At 53.9% G+C, this 17,313-nt stretch overlaps 1 protein-coding gene across 1 annotated transcript in view; it reads right to left on the reverse strand.

Annotated features, from left to right (window-relative positions):
* The window catches only part of LOC106490507 (olfactory receptor 14A16-like), a 188,990-nt gene extending 172,282 nt beyond the window's left edge, over positions 1–16,708 (reverse strand). Inside the window, exons 1-2 of the mRNA XM_067308725.1 lie at positions 16,518–16,708; positions 16,107–16,323 (exon numbers count right to left, since the gene is read on the reverse strand). Coding sequence (XP_067164826.1) covers positions 16,107–16,323; positions 16,518–16,708 — 408 coding nt within the window. The remainder of the gene's footprint in view (positions 1–16,106; positions 16,324–16,517) is intronic.
* Positions 16,709–17,313: the final 605 nt, after the last annotated feature.

Below are 17,313 nucleotides of genomic sequence, written 5' to 3' on the forward strand. Positions count from 1 at the left end.
CCCCCGCCCCGGTGGGAGGGCACCCGCCGCCATTTGAACGCGCCTGCAGCCCCCACCAAACCCACTCGCCCCCGATCTCTCTCCCGATCGCTTCTCGCCTGCTTTGCTCCTGCTCCGCTTTCAGGTCTTTCTTTGACGTCTTTTTTTTTCCACATGTTGGACTACAATTGGCTGACAGAGCCATCAGTGAAAACCAGCCCCGCCCTCCTCCTCCTAACATCCAATAGGAGGGCTGCACAGGCCGATGCCATGGCAACGTTGGGCCCTCCTGCCCTGGCAGCCAGCTCCGCCCCCTCCCCTGCGGTTGGGCGCCATGTTGTGGGCAGCAGCGCGGGGCGTGGCGGGGCCTGGGGGCAGCGCAGCGCCGTGTGGGCGGGCAGTGCGGGGCCCCGGGGCGCGGCCGCTGCCGCGGCGTGGCTGGGCTGTGCAGCAGGGTCCCCGCGGGGCTGCTGGCTGCCCTGCGCCCTGGGGGCCGTGCGGGGTGCAGGGGGGCAGCGCTGGGGTGTGTGCTGGTGGCAACCCTGGTGCCGGTGTGGGGGCCCTGGGGCTGTTCGGGGTGCCAGAGCCCACAGGCAGCATCCTGCTGCCCCCAGGGCAGGGCAGGGCAGGGCAGTGTCCTCTCGCCCCTCCTGCCCTGGCCCCCTGTCCATGGCAGCCCCAGGGCTCAGCTAGGGAGTGGTGGTGTGGGGTCGTGAGGGGTCTGGGGGAGATGGCTGTGTTGGGCTCACACCAGCACTGCCCACCACAGCTCAGAGAGAAACCCTTGGGGTCAGCCAGGATTGGCTGAGGCATGTGAGGATGGCACCTCCCTCTGATTTCAAGATGCTCTCCCAAATATGCTTTGTTTGGTTGCAGAGGTTTGACCCCAATTTGCAGGAGGCCAGAGGCTGTGGCCATCTCAAGATGGCATCTCTGAGCCCAAAACATGCTCTGCCAACTTGGAAGCATAAAAGGATCCATGGGGAAGGAACAGAGGTTTTCCCAAACACACAGAGGACTTGGGATTATTACAAGGTGAAGGTTTCATTATGGTATATGGACATTTCCCGCAGGGTCTTGAGAGCCCCATGGAGCTGCAGGCCACATCAGCCTCTGGGACACAGGACCCCTTTCCTCTCAGAGCCAGATCCAATAGGGGGACCAACTCCCAGGGAAACCTGGCCATGGATTCCTCCTCCACACCCACGAGGGGATGGAGCTGTCCCCACAGAAGCCTTGGGGCTCAGTGCAACCCCAGCCCCAGGACCCAGGAGTCCTGGCTGCCACATCATCCCCCGAGCCAGAGGGGACCCTCAGGCAGGGCTCTTGCAGCAGCCCCCAGCCCTGACCAGCCACCCCCACAGCCCGGGATCCACAGCAGTTTTTGCAGTTAACAGTCTCTGTGCGACACCTCAGGAAGGAGCTCCCAAAGCCCTTACCCTTGGTGGAGAGCTGCAGGAGCACTGGGAACAAGGAGCTGTGGTCCAGGCTGATGGTGTCCATCCAGCAGTCCTCCATCTTGCTTGCCCCCTTGCCCTCAGATCACCTCTGCATCCAATGAGGAAGGACGCTCTTCCTGTCTTGTCACCCCCAAATCCTTTCCAATCTGCCCCTGCTCCTTTGCCTGTTGGTGAGGGGCCCCAGTGCGGCCCCACTGCCTTCTGTCCCCTCTCTTTGCCATGCAGCCAGCAGGAAGGGCAGCTGTGGGGAGCGCATGAGCAGTGCCCCGCAGCACCTGGGGGCCTCACAGGGAAATGAGGGCCCCCACTCACGACACCAGGAAGACCTCCCTGTGATGCAGCACATCCTACCGTGACCTTAGCGCGTGTCATCTAGGGGCTCAGTAGGTCACTGCCATGGAGATAGTACAGCCAGGGAGAGAGCAGAGAGATTTCCCCTCACATCCTGGAAAGCCGTCTCCTCCTTCACCCCAGTTATTTTCCATGATTTTCTGATAAATCCTTCAGGAACGTCTTCAGACAGTGCCAAAGGCAGTGAAATATCTCAAATGGGGCACTGGAGAAGTCACTTGTGCTCCCCTGCACTGACAGGTCTCTGCACTGGGCAGATCTGTGCAGGAATCTGGGGTTTGGGGGTTGCTTTGGGGTTTGGCATTTTTCAAAACCGGGATCCAAGTCATGTGGGATGAAACAGCACAAAGTGTGGCCACAGGCTGAGATGCTTTGGTGAGCTTCAAAACTGGTTTCTCCTGTGGGTCACTCTTTTTGGAGAAGTGGGTTGTAGGACAATGTGGGACAGGACGCAACCTTCCTCCTTTAGGCACTGAAGCAGGCTCTTTGTTTTTTAAAAGTCCTCAGCAAGGTTTCTTGGTCTGCAGTGCTTAAGAGAGAGATGATCTTCCAGCAAAGTGCAAACATGCCCTTAACACACATCATCCAGAGGCCCTTATCCAGGACCCTGGTCCCTGCCAGGCTCCAAAGCCATGGGCGAGGCCAGGTAGCAAATGTGGGGAAGTTTTTCCCATTTCCCATGAAATTTGCCCATCTTTCCTTCTGTCTGAGCCTGGGGAAAGCTGTTTCTCATCTTGGACCTTGGTGGGTCCTTGGGCTTTTCAGTGTCACCTTGTGCAGTGCTTCTCCCTTGGATACAGTCCCTGGCACCTTGGATCCCCCCTGGCACCCTTGCTCTCCCTGGGGGCTGTACAGCCCTGGCATCCTGGATCTCCAACATTTCTGACTATGGGCTTCTCAGGACATGCCCACACACTTCAGTGCTGCTGTCCGGGCTCCAGTGCAGAACCTGTAAGGTGGTGCAGTGCCTCAGGGCCCGCATTTTGACTTGTTCAGAAGTTTATAAGAAAGGAAGGACTTGTTTACTTCTCTGGGTTGTGTATTCATCCTCTGGCATCCAGCCCATGCCATTGTGAGCCCTGCTCTGCAGCCTGGTGTCTCTGCCCTTTCTCTCCCCTGTCTCCTGTGTGTCCACCCAAAGTCTTCTCTATGCACCAGGGGCATGGGAAGTGTTGCTTTAGGGAGCTCACTTGAAGCTATGACATTTGGAGCTGAAGGCCTGAAGGAGGCTAGTCTGGGATATGTCTGTGCCCCCATGCCCTCTCCTGCTCCTCACCCGAGGGTCCAGGAAAGTCTCTGGGGAGAGCAGTGGGTTTGGTGTGGGTGGGATGGGTTTCCCTTGACATGCCCTGAGTCCTGCATGGGTTGCTCTGAGTGCCCAGGAAAACCCCTCTTCTCTAGGGGCTTGCATCAAGGCTTTTCCTGACTTTTGTGCAGAAACACAGCCCAATCCAATATCCCCAAGAGCAGCACAGCCCCTGGCATGGCCAGGGGCCTCAGAAGCTGTATGGCCCTCTCTCCTATTTCCACATGCCCTGACTAAATTGACAATTTCTAACATCTCCTTTACAGCACATTATCTGGACATTGTAACATTGCAACATTGTGACTCCTCCCATTACTCTCTGTTCACTCACATACCCAGCTGCTGGTTTGCACTTCAGGGAATTTAAAGCTTGCTCTGTCTTTCAGTAGTTTGTCCTTTTAGCCAAGGCCTAAATTCTTTTTATATCTAGCACTTCCTATCTATGAAAAAGATTTCTGGTAAGACTGTCCCTTGCAGAAAGTGGACCGCATTGGAGGCAGCTTGGACTTAGCATACAGTCAAAGAGTGTCATTCTTTTTTATGAACCTATATCAGGCTTTATTTTTTGTTTCTTTGCAATTAAAAGAAATCCTTCTGTGTCTATTTGCAGCTAGTTGTCTAAGGAAAGCAGGTGGGAAGTGAGTCATATGAGCTGTAACAGTCAGTTGCAGACTTCAGTGGAATAAGGGTAGCTTTTAACCAGAGTGATGTAAGGCCCAGGTGGCTGATGAGAGAAACAGCAGGGTTGGGGAGATGGGGAGGAAGGTTGTCCATACAGTGCCTGACCTCTGGGACACTGCTTTTCCTACATGTCCAGACTTCATTAGGAGACACTCTGGATCAACATCAATTGGAGAATGTTCCTGTCACTTATTCTGAAAGTTGAAATAATAATAATAATAATAATACCCTTTAAAAGCAGAAATACTTGTATATTTTGAAGTCTCCATCTTTCAGGTACAGTCCCGAAACCTCTCCAATTAGCCATACAAGACTTGAAGAAAATTATAGGGAGAGACCTGGTTCATCAGGGCTTTTTGCATTTTAATGAGCCCCATGGTGTATTTGGTGCTAAGTCCATGAACCCAGCTGCTGAGAGGAGATTGAACAAAGTGTTCAGGAAGTCCAAGTCAGAAGCAAACCCCAAAGTTTTGTAGAGCATGACTGGGTCCCACTAGCAACAAAGACTCCCCAGGGGCTAATTAGAGCAGAAAATTGTAATCACTGACTACAGGTAGGCAGAGGAAATACTCAGGTGGGTCTGATGCCATGTAAACCTTTGATGTGTTTTATCAAGGAAAATGGCCAAGCATGGACAGCGAACCCCTGGAAAGGGAGATTCTTTCCCCCACGCGTTGCCCAGGGCTCTTCCTGGGGTCAGTGTGCGGGTGAGGGTGTGCAATGCTGAGTGCAGGACAAACACACAACACCTCTCAGGGTCCCCTGAAGGGTGAGGGGGAGCAAGGCCCCGGTGTTTCCTGGTAGGCCTTGGTAGCAGAGACAACAGCCATAGCCAAGAGGACAAAGACCTCAGTTCTGTTGGAGCCCTTCAGCCTTGGCAGCACCCTCAGCCATCTCCACGACAGGCTGTCTTATGCTTTCCCACACCTGCTCCTGTGTCCCTGTGTTGCCCGTAAAGAAACACATAACTACGAAAGCAGTTATATGCGGTGCTTTATTCAGGGCCCGGGGTCTCAGGGACTCATGTCCAAAGCTGAGAATCCCAAATCCCCGTTTAACTTGGTTAATATTTATAGTGTTCGGTTACGTAACATAATCAACAGAATTGCAAGGCTACATGATTGTTTCCCATTTATAGTTTCTTCAGTTACTGTTGCCAAGATTTGCTTATCATTTACCTATTTCATCAGACCGTACTGTACCTAGTTCATCAGACCGTACTGTACCTAGTTCATCAGACTGTACTGTACCCAACACCTGCAATTATACCTTCATCTAGTCTACCAAGTATAACCTATTCTAATCAATATAATGTAACACCTGCAGACTGTAGACACCCAACCTGCTTCCCCACCTTGCTCTCACACCAGGATCTCCTTCCTTTCACTGATGTCTCTCCATCCTCACTGGCTGTTTCTTGAAACACAAAGCCAAGGGCTGATCACAGACTCCCTCTGGGTGGCCTGCTCCACCACAGCACTACCCTTCAAGTGATATTTCTTCATCCTAATGTCCACTCTGAACTTCCCAAGCTACAGTTTGGGGCTGTTTCCTCTTTTCATGCTGCATCCCACTACAAGGAAAAGCTCCTGGCAGCCCACAATGGGACACACTAGTGCTGAGTGGAGGGAGATTACGGCTCCCCTTGTCTGGGTAGCCATGCTTCTACTAATGCAGCCCCATCAGCATCTGGCCTTATTCACAGTGAGCATGCACCACTGGCCTGTATGGCAGCCCTTGTAACACCCAGGGCCTTCTTCTCAGACCACTCCTGAGCTGGTCAGGTCCCAACCTGTCCTGATGCACAGGGTTATTCTTCCCCATGTATACAACTTGCAGCTTCTCCTTGTAAAACTTCCTGAGGTTTCTGTTGGCCGAATCCCCAAGTTTCTCTAGGTCCCCCATAGTGAAGCTCATTGTGTCAGCAGTTAATGTGTGCGTGGAGACGGCTCACCCGGACTTGTGGTGCCTCTAAGAACACAACAGCATGAGGCATTGCAGGTCACTTCAAGTACTAAAAGGAGGTACTAGTTGAATGGAATTGCTGACATAGGTAGGAATTACTATGGCAACCATCTCAGAAATGCCAGGTGAGGGTACAAAGCAAGCACAACCAAAGCCTATGGGGCAGGGGTAAAGAGAGGTGGTCTGTTTGTATGGGAGGGTATGAGGATAGTAAGAGAGTAGAACTTGGAAGGGGTAAAGGGGAGAAAAAGAGAATAAAAGGTGAAGCAAAGGAGTGATCAGGGCTGTTCAGGGCACCTGCCAAGCAGCCCTGCATCTGCATGTCTCTGACTGGAGCAGAACAGGAAAGCTACTTGATCTGATCATACGTGCGTCTGACTTACTTCCACAGTCAGGAGAACTGAGTGCTTTCCCTAATATCAAAGAGAGAAGATCCTTGGTGGAAGGAATGCAATAATGTTTGAGGCTGGATGAGACTTCATGTGGCCTCTAGCCCAACCTTGTGCTCACTGCAGGGTCAGCCCTGCAGGCCTGTTTTCATTGCATGAAATCAAGTGTTTGCACTGAATTACATAAGCTATTTGCAATGTCTGGATTTGCATAGGTCTGAGCTCCTTAGTGAGTGGAGCTCTAGGGGTAGTAGGCATTGAGGGTCATTTCAGATGGCCAAGGAGATTCTCCACCTGGTCCCCACCTGATGCTCTAGAAGGATGTGGGTCTCATAGTTGTTCCATCAGAGCAAGAAGACAATTGCACGTGTTGGACCAACTCTGTCCCTTCAAAAGTCCAAAGAGGGGTGAGTGCGTACAGCTGACTCCCTCCTTCCATCTCCCCTGATTGCAGTAGGACCTTAGACAAGGAGCTCGCCTGCAGACAGCCATTTTGTGCACCCCAAAAATTGGGCAAGAGGAAACCTCCTCTGAGTTTGTGGAGCGCACAGGAGGGAACTGAATCCCACTCCATCCCGGGAGCTTCTCAGTGGGCATTAGATGTATTGATTAACTCCTCTAAATCAGTTTCTGAAGCACAAGTAAATGAACTCCCTTCCTGGCCCTGTCCAGGTGTCCTGTCTTCTTATGAGATGGGAGCAGGACATTCCAGAGGGGGACATTTCCATCTCTCTTAGATAACCATCCTCTGATGAGACCAACTGCAATGGTGGACTCAGTCTCTCTCCACTGTTTAGAGAGGGACCATTGGTGATCATGTTAGACTACTTGAGCATATATTTCCCAGGGGTGACCCTGCAGCCTTTCAGGAACTGTCAGCCCTGGAGCCCTGGAAACATCTCAAGGCTTCACAGGGGACAGAATATGTCATGTCTTCAGCTGGGCCTGTGTTCCTGAGCTGTGCCTGGCTCCTGGGACTGCAGGAGCCCATGGCAACCTGGCAGATGCTGCACAGACACAGCTCTGTCCAGGAGCAGCTCCTCTTAAAGGAGCAGCAAGACTCAGGGCACAGCCTGCAGGCACCAGGATGAGATGAGCGACTCAGAAGTTAAAGACAGTCAGGAATGGGAGGACAGCTGAGAGCTCACTGCAGGGAGAAGTCTTCACAGCCCTTCACACAGTAAGTCTCTGGCTGCAGGGCAACGCTGCTGGGGTTCCCGGAGGGGTCTTCTAGGGCTGGTGCCTTCCGCAGCTGATAGGGTCTGTCAGGGTGGCTCTGCCAGCTTCTCCTGTTTGGAGCAGGTGGTGCTTTAGAGAAGGGATTCCCAGCCACACCATCAGAGGGACAGGGCATCACAGCTACCTTCTCCCAGGGATGATGGCGGGGTGTGAAGCCAGGGAGTGCACCCAGGTCTGCACGGACTGTAATTCAGAGCAGTGTCCCTGCACCCCAGGGTGCTGTGCCTGGGGCAGTGACTCTGCTGCCTGCGAGGGTCAGCACTCAGCCTGTCTGGAGACCTCCCCATGGCACGGTGGGGAGAAGCTCTGGGTGGAAGGAGTGACCCCCTGGCAGGGCAGGTTCATTCTCCTGTTGAGAGGGTGCTGCATGGGTCAGGGATGCTCACAGCTCTAGCTCATGCACAGGATCATTCTGAGGGGCCTTTTCAAGAGGACAGTCATTGCAGTGGTTATCTTAAAGATAAGGATCTTTTCTGAGTCTATGCTTCCATTTTCCTACTGTTTGCAGAGTGCGGGTGGGGAAAAGACATGGGACAGGGAAGCAGCTCCCAGGAGGGAAAGCTCTAGGCAGTGGAGATACAATCAGAGAATGAGGGGAAACTGAAAATAGAAATTCTGCAGGAGGGGGGATTTGGAAATCTTCCAGTCAGTACCTACACTGCAGACATCTTTCTCTAAGCAAGCCCCCCTGTGTCTCCGCTCCCACCCAGCAGAGCCTCTGCCCTCAAGGCCATGGGGTCCAGAGCATGAGCCCCCTCCTCAGCAGCCTGAGCTCCAGCAGAGCAGAGGGGCATCTCTCCTGCAGCATGGCTTTTTCCCACTGCACAACAAGGAGCTGAGAGCGACTGTCCTGCAGTGTTGCCACCTGGGAGGTGGTGTGCACAGCTGGGGAAGGTGAAGGCTTTCCTTACTGCCTGTCTGTCTCTCGCTCCTTGCTTTCCCTTTGGTAGGAGGCTCACAGTATTGCTGCTTGTTTCCTTACCTCTCCATGCTGGTCTGGTTCTTGTTCTCCTGCTCTCTGGGGTTAAGCAGGGCGGTTCAGCTGCAGTTAAGGCATTGACCCTGCGGGTCCTGCATGGAGTTGTCTTCATGGCAGCAATGTGCCCAAGTCCCCTTTCAACCTCCCAGGCAACTCATGGGGAATGAGCTGACTGTCTCCCTTAAGGAGACCCCCTCTTTAGCATTCTTGACTGTGTTTGTGGGGGGTGCTACCAGGCTGCAAGATGCCCTCCAGAAGACCAGAGCCTTCCCGCAGCATATTTGTGATTGCTGAGAATCCTTGTGCTGGTTGTGTGAGTCAGAAACCTCATCGCGCCTTCTGAAGAGCTCTCCATAGCACTCTCTCCATCTCTGGGCTGAGAGAGAAGAATTTGGCAATGTTCACTTTGAAACTGAACTCCTCTGCTCTCACCTCAGTTCGGTTTCTTTCTCAGAGCAACTTGTGAGTGTGATTGTCCTTTAGCTGGGAGAAATGCAAGCACAGGGCAGCAGGGGACAAGTTTCATGGACAGACCAGATCCTCTGACTCGGACTCCATATGCAGTCACCATGAGCCCCTTTTTCTTCTTGGGATGGTCAAGTGCTCATGCTGAGAGCAACTGAAATGCCAGAGATTTTTATTCCATCAAAGAATGCTCCCACGACGTGATGGAGGACAGGGTAGATCCCACTGGGGAACAGACATATGGAAATGTTTGGGTCACCCCTTGCCTTCACTTCACTGTTTCTCTCCCTTGCCAGGGTGGGAGCTGGTGTGACTGATTCAGATACAGGCATCTCTGTTCAAGAGAGCAAGGCTGGGGCAGATGAAGCCCTCACAAGCATCTTCTCCTTCAGACACAGCTGGCATGAGAGCTGTAGTCATCTCTTAGAGTGGTAAACAGGGACTATTCCTACTGGGTCACTGGACCAGGTCACCTTCACTCAGCACACAGCGCTCATCCCTAGGTATCCCCACCGCATACACAGGGCAATTTGACACCTCCATTTACACACCCAGTAGAGCTGGTCTGACTCCTCTGGAGCCCATGGGCAGAGGCCCCTGCTCTGCATGGCACACTCAGCACAAACCAGAGTTCAGGAAAGGGAGCTGAATGGAGGCAAAGGAGAGAGGCAGTGTGGGGGGTACTATGAGGAGGGGAATGGGATTTGCTCAGAGAAGCCTGTCCTAACTTGTCAATGCCTTTTCCTCCTTGGACAGTGCCTCAAGCTGAGAGGGAGCCAATGTCCAACAGCAGCTCCCTCAATGAGTTCCTCCTCCTGGCATTTGTGGACATGCGACAGCTGCAGCTCTTGCACTTCTTACTCTTCCTGGGTATCTATCTGGCTGCCCTCCTGGGCAACGGCCTCATCATCACAGCCATAGCCTGCAACCACCGCCTCCACACCCCCATGTACTTCTTCCTCCTCAACCTCTCCCTCCTTGACCTTGGCTCCATCTCCGTCACTGTCCCCAAATCCATGGCCAATTCCCTCTGGGACACAAGGGCCATTTCCTACTCAGGATGTGCTGCCCAGGTCTTTTTTCTTGGCTTTTTCATTTCAGCTGAGTATTATCTTCTCACTGTCATGGCCTATGACCGCTACATTGCCATCTGCAGACCTCTGCACTATGGGACCCTCATGGGCAGCAGAGCTTGTGTCAAAATGGCAGCAGCTGCCTGGGCCAGTGGTTTTCTCAATGCTGCCCTGCACACTGCAAACACATTTTCAGTAACTTTCTGCCGAGGAAATGCCCTGGGCCAGTTCTTTTGTGAAATTCCCCACATCCTCAAGCTCTCCTGCTCAGACTCCTACCTCAGGGAAGTTGGGGTTCTTTTGGTTAGTATTTGTTTAGCTTTGGGGTGTTTCATTTTCATTGTACTGTCCTATGTGCAGATCTTCACAGCTGTGCTGAGGATGCCCTCTGAGCAGGGCCGGCACAAAGCCTTTTCCATGTGCCTCCCTCACTTGGCTGTGGTCTCCCTGTTCATCAGCACTGCAGTGTTTGCCTACCTGAAGCCCCCCTCCATCTCCTCCCCAGCTCTGGATCTGGTGGTGGCTGTTCTGTATTCGGTGCTGCCTCCAACAGTGAACCCCCTCATCTACAGCATGAGGAACAAGGAGCTCAAGGATGCACTGAAGGAACTGATTCATTTGGTAAAAGATCAGCATCAATAAGCTGCCCATCCCTCTTCACAAGCAATTTTTAAGTTATCGCAGATAACTCCTGTGCTTTGGACATTCTTGCTGTGATAGTGATGTTTGTGCAGAAGTGTTTGATTTCATCCCACTTCTCCAGAGGTGTTAACCCTGTCTTTCTGACCCAGAGGCCTTCTCTAAATGTTTCCATCACTGTGTCAGAGCTGGCATCTCTCTAATAAAAGGGGATTTCCTCACTGTAGTACTTGACGGTTGGGCTCTTGTTCCAAAGCTGGAGCCAAGATTGCACTCAAGGACTTTCACATGGAAAGGGCCTGTTGCTTTTCCAGGGCTCTCCATGGGCTCAAGGCAATGAGCTCATGGGGTGATGTGTTAGGGAATGAAGGCTGGATTCAGCTCTCACTTGAGGGTGCCCAGTGCTCCTGGAGGTGCTGGATGGTCAAGTGGTATCTGCCTGGAACTGTCTCCCATATGACAGTGCTGGTGACTGGTGCCTGCTGTGTGGACCCCCCCCCCCAGGAACAGGGAAGGGAGCCTAGAGAGTGATTCATGTCACTTCAATGGAGAACCATGGGTTGGATCTAGGGACACACCTGAACACAGCCTGAGCCTTTTGAAATGCCCTGTGATTGCTCAGAGCATTGTCCACAGCCACACACCCCTTGCTAGGGGCTTGTCATGTGCAATGATGTGCATCCAGCTGGGTCTGCTCCCCACCCTGACCACTATGGCCAGTGTGGAGTCACCTCAGGGCCCCGGGGCCCCACAGCCTGCTCGCTCTGCAGAGCAGCACCACCAGTTCAGGGCCCCGTGGGAAGCACAGCGGAGGGTCTAGGAACAGCCAGCAGGCCAGCACTGATGCACTCACCTGGGGAAAGGGTCTCCAGAGAGCAGGGACGTCCCTGGAGAATAGGAAAGGAGCAATTATGTGCTTCCAAGGAGGAAAAAAAATAGAAACATAAATCTGTTTCTCTGCATGTCAACTAAGGGCAGGCTGCTGTGTCCCTGGGGCAGCAGGAGCTGCCAGAGGAGCCCCAGGGCAGGGACTCGTGTGCTGTCCTGGAGAGACAAGTGGCACAGGGGGCTGCAGGCAGTCTGGGGGTTGGGAATCTCCTGGACACAAGACCAAGGGACACAGAGTGTCACTGTCTTCTGTGTCCTTGTGCCACTGGGGCCAGTTCCAGCTTGGAGGTTCATGGGGCAGCTGACACATATCCCCCTGCCTCCCGGAGCTGCTGTGCCCACAGTGAGGCTTGGGTTGTGCTCTGACTACCCCGAGCTCTACAACACCCTGTGGTAGCCACTGCTGCGGGGCCACCCCAGCCAGGGCTGCTGTGCTGGGTGGGCTGGGGAGAGGGCAGGGGAGGTGGGGAGAGCCAGGGAGGGGCTATTCTGGTCTGGAAAGGGCCCGGGAGAGGAAAATGCCAATATTAACTAAGCTGTGTGAAGAGGCAGGGTGAGGACACACACCAGTGGGTTTGTGGTGCAGAGCCAGGTCTTCTGGAGGGGAACTAAGACATGCTGGGCACAGAAGAGAGGAGACCAGTCTGAGCCCTTGGTTGTGTGGACTGGCTGGGAAGGTGCCCCAGGACATTCATCACGGACCAGCTTCTCACATTAGCCGTTTCCAGCACTGGCTACGCACCCCAGGTTTATGGGTGCATTTTGCTGCCTGGACAGCTCTGTCCTGCTGGGCTCAGGGCCTGCATCGAAGGGAACAGCCAGCCCTGCCCGACCTCTCTCCTGGCCCAGACCCCAGCAGACACCGGAGGATGGCGCTGTGCTCACCCCTGCCTGGGACACAGCCGGGGTTGGGCAGGCGCCGGGTGCTGGGGGAGGCTGCCAGAGCAGGAGGGCTGTGGAGGGATGGTGCACTGAGGGCCCCATCATGGGGACCATGCTGGGGGGACGTTTCCCCAACCCAGAATGCACCTTGTCCTATGTGGTGCCTGCACAGTTGGGCTGTGGGCTGTATGTGGGGCAGGAAGGTTGAGTGGGCACAGGGATGGGACACAGATGGGAGCCATGATGCTCCTCACTGCTCCACTGCAAAAGAGAAAATCCCACGAGAGCTCTCCCAGCCCTGCCTGACGAGCTCTTTTTCCTGTTCCAGCCATTCCAAAGTAGAGGCCAAGGACGAAGAGGTCCCTCAAGCAAAGCTGTGCCAGCCTTGGGGAGCTGCCCTGAGCACCAGGACAGACAGAGCACCCTCCTCGTATGTCCCTGTCCTGCTGAGAGGGTGGCACAGGCTCCAGGGAAATGGTCTGTTTCTGCCTGGGGTCAGCACGGGACTTTTGCATGTGAGGTGAATACAACAGCTGCTGTGCTGCAGAAATGCTGGCCATGACCCCTCACTGCAGCCCCTACTGCCCCCTGTCCCTGCCCCTACCCCTGACGACCTGCTGCCACCCCTGTGCTGCCTTGTCCCCTGCCCCTCTCCCCACACTGCAGGGACCAGCAGTGCAGCAGGAGCTGGCACAGCACCATAGCTGTTGCCTGGCCACCCCCCCTCCCCACCTCCCCACTAAACATTGCATCCATCTTCAAGAAGGAGAAAAAGAGGATCTGGGGAGTGATGGGCTGATCAGCGTCACCTCAGTGCCTGGAAAGAAAATCTTCCTGGAAGCTGGTTCCAGCCACATGAAGGGATTGGGAACAGCCAGTGTGAAGTCATCGAAGGCAAACTGTGCCTGACCAACCTGCCTGCCTTCTGTGATGGGATGACTGGCTGTGGGGACAAGGGGAGTGCACTGCATGCTGTATACCTTGGATTTAGGAAGGCCTTTGACATGCCTTTCCATAACATCTTTGTAGCCAAACTGGGGAGATGCGGGATGGAGGAGGAAGCAATGCAGAGTGTGGGAAATTAGCTGGAGGCCACCTGGCTGAAAGAATGGAGAACAGTGGTGCAAAGGTTACCAGTGATGTTCTTCAGGGGTCGATACACAGCCAATGCTGTTTGTCTTTATGAATGATTTAGATGATGGGATGGAGTGCACTCTCAGCCAGTTCATGGATGATACCAAATTGGGGTGAGTGGCTGACATGCTGCAGGGCAGGGCTGCTAAGCAGAGGGGCAGTGACAGGCTGGTGATACAGGCTGACAGGGAGTTCAATCAAGTCCTGTCCCTGGGATGAGATAACCCCATGCAGCAGGACAAGCTGGGGCTGACTGGCTGGAAATCAGCTTTGCGGAAAAGGGCCCGGGGGTCTTGGTGGACATCAAGTTGACAAGAAATCAACAGGGTACTCTTGTAGCAAAGATGGCCACCCTTATCCTGGGTTGCATTAGCAAGAGTGCAGGCAGCAGGGCGAGTGCAGTGGCACAGACGAAATATCCTGACAGCATTGACCAAAGAGAAGGAAAATAAGGAAAGGGCGGAAATGGCAGACTACCAATGCTGGAGAGAGCGTTATGATCAACGGAGTGCCCAGGTACTGCAAACATCTTAAACCAATCAGAAAAAAAGGCTTTTCAGCCTGTTGCCAAGTGGCTGGAGCCAGATGTACTCAGACTTGCTCAGGGCTGAAAAGCTTGCAGTTCATACCCTGGACCTGTCAGCTCTGGTTTTTAGCACCACATCCCCTGAAGAAAGATGCACACAGGTCTCTCTTCACTTCTTTAATCTCACAGGCTTAATTGACTCAAGTGAGGTAGGTGGAATTCATGGTTAAGGAGGTGGCCTGGTTTTGATGTGCTTCCTGTTATTTCTGTCTGAAAATCCACATTTCTGTTAGATTGAATGAAATAGAGCAAGGATGTTGTGCATGGCCATATTTTCCATTCCAAATTAAACAGTCAGAAGGTTGCTGGCAGCTCAGGGAGCTGGAAAATGCTGCTCATAAACCTCTCTGCATGGCCAGAACTCCTGCTGACCTCAGTGGGATTCAGACTGTGGCTTTCACCACCTCTTAAGACTCTGTAGCTCCCAGTAGAGCTCCCAATAGCTCCATCAGCCTGATGGCACGTCATGCACTTTTTCTAGCTTCTTTTATTTTTATAATGCTATAATGCAACCAAGGATTTTTTGCACAAACAAATCTTTTTTTTTTTTCTTCTGTCGTTGTACTGAGGAGGAAATATTATAACACACCTGTCAATTAATATAAACATTTCCTTTAGTTGAGTACATTTACCAAGCATAGACAATGCCACAGCCTGCAATGCTGCACTGTAGGCACTAAAAGCATTTCAACTCTCAGAACACTTCTATCTGCAAATGTGTGTATTTTTCTTAAAGAGAAGAAGCATAAACAGACTTAGTGCTGCTTTGTTCCTTTTTACTTTTAGGCAGGAAATCCATTCTGTTGTTTGCCATCCCTGTATTACAGCATCTGGACCTTTAGTAGAAGCATTTGAGAGCTGTGATGGTGTGGACAGAAATGTTACATGGTTGAGGGCTCATCTGCCACATAAAAGGAAGATCTCCATTTGGGTTATCTGATGGTTGTCCCTGTGGTCATCTACCAATAATGTCTAGTCAGTGCCCACATATACCAGCAGCACGCGCTAATGTGCTTGAGGCACCACATACAGGCAATGGCTTGTGATGTTCCTGAGCAAGAAACCTGGTCTGAAGGAGCCTCTGGAAAGGAGGCAGCAGCCTGTGAGCTGGGGAGCTCTTCAGACAGCTTGAAGGCTGCTCACCTCTTACAAAATGACCTTTGAAATTATGATTCATGACCAGGCGAACAGGACAGTGCCTGCCCTCACCTTTCCTGCCTTGTGCTCCAGACTGACTTGGGCACAAGCCCATCTGTGGCAGATGAATGGCACGGACTCAGGGGGGTTTGCGTCCTGAGACATTTATTGTTTATTTCTGAGCATATTTAAAAAGTTAGCTGCTTCAGTGGTTTCACAGGCACACTTTGCTAAGCCAATCATCATGCAGATTATGTCACAGGTAGCCAGTCATTGCACCAATCACGCACACAGCGGTCACGCCTTGTACTCTGCTACTTGTTTGGAAAGGCTGTCTTGCCCTTAACCTTGGTTCCCACTGGCTTCTGCTAGTTTATCTGTACTTTCTCAGGATGTATCATTCCCACCTGCACCAGTGTCCTTGAGTATGTTTGTCTGAGGCTCCTGTTGCTTGCTACTTGCAGCTTTCCACCAGTTTAACCCTGTCATGACCCTCCACATCACACTATTAAAAAAAACCCCTATGGCTGATAATAATACAGCATGCAATACTTTGGGAACGATGAGCTGCAAAAGCAAACTTCCAGATGATGCCTGTGCTGCCCCTGGGCTACAGTGGCAGCACACTGGGCTCAGAGGAGACCTAGATGAGGAGCTGTGTGCTGCTTGGCAGCAGGTCTGCTCCTGAGGGGCAAGACCTGAGCAAGGTGGCCATGAGCTCTGCCTGCCTGCCTGCCTGCCTGCCTGCCGGCCATGGGCTGGTGGGGTGGCTGCCACAGAGGTCCTCTTGCAATCAGCACCCAGACAGGTCCCTTTCACCTGCGTCATCCCCTCCCCTCCCCAGGACTGTCATTTCTGCTGGACAGGTGCTGGCTCCCAGAAGAGGTGCTGGCCACATCGGGACAGGGGCCAGCACCTCCAGGACAGGCCTGGCACTGCTGGGGCCTCCTCACCAGGTACACGCCAATGCGCCAGATCTGCGCTGTCTCGGCCAGCTTCCGGAGCTGCCTCCAGCCGAGGAGCTTTGCGGCATCCATGAGGGCTGCCTGGGCAGCCTGGGGAGGAGCGAGGAGACGGGTGATGGCCCCGGCCGCTGCCCACAGTGTCCCCCGGTCGGCCGTATGGTCCGCCACGGTGCCCTGTACCTGTGCCGCGCCGGGGCGTGGGTCTCTGAGATGGAGGAAGAGGGGCAGCAGCCCCAGGCGTGCCAGCTGCTTCATCTGCTGCCTCTCCCTGCCTACTGCCCGGCCCAGCAGCTCCCCGAAGAGCCGCATGGCCAGCTCCCGCACCACACCGACCTCCTGCTGGGGCAAGGATGGCAACCTCAGCAGTGGTGGTGGGGGGAACCAAAACGGGCCCCCTACCGGCTCCCTGCCACCATCCTCACGTTGGGGAAGAGGTACAGGAGGTCGTGGGCCAGATGCACCATGAGGTGGCTGCTTTGCCGTGGGTCAGCGTGGCGCAACACGTTGCGCAGCACCGCCAGCGCCGTGGCATTCATCTCCCCGTCAGCGTCCTGCAGCTGCTCCACCAGGTGCAGGATCAACTTCTGCATCTTCCTTGCCTGCAGGGAGACACGCAGCATTTTCCTCAAACCACTGATGGTGGAAATGCTCTGGACACAGGCACCGGCGGCAAGCGCTCGCTCACCGTGGTGGGTCTCTCGGAGAGGAAGAGGAGGCCACGGAGCGCCAGCCAGCGCATGAGCTCCTTCCCCCTCGGGCTCACTGGGCGCGACAGGGCAAGGTTGTCCTGCTCTGTCTGCCTGTCGCAACTCGTCCCAGGGCAGCTGGTTCAGGCCCTGGAGATCACCGCCAGCCCTGGGCTCCTCTGCTCCCCTCCTATAGCACAGGCACAGGACGGCCTGGGAATGAGCGAGGGAATGAGCGAGGGAGAATACGAACACCGAATGAGTGGCTCCCCGGGGCACTCATGGTACCTGATAAGAGCTGGAATCAGGGCGAGTCAGCGGCCAAAGATGGCGCCGGGGACAGAGAAAGAGGGCGGAGGAGAGTCACCTTCGATAGTACGAGACGAGCCAGTGGGAGGGAACGGGTGAGCGAGGATGAGATGGACAGCCTTACAAGGCGGTTTCAAGAAGTCTATCGGGGGGGGGGAGCGTGAGGGAGGCGTGAGAGCGGAGGAGGTGGAGGAGGATGT

The sequence above is a fragment of the Apteryx mantelli genome, chromosome 20 (assembly GCF_036417845.1).
Source record: "Apteryx mantelli isolate bAptMan1 chromosome 20, bAptMan1.hap1, whole genome shotgun sequence".
Classification (NCBI taxonomy): Eukaryota; Metazoa; Chordata; class Aves; order Apterygiformes; family Apterygidae; genus Apteryx; species Apteryx mantelli.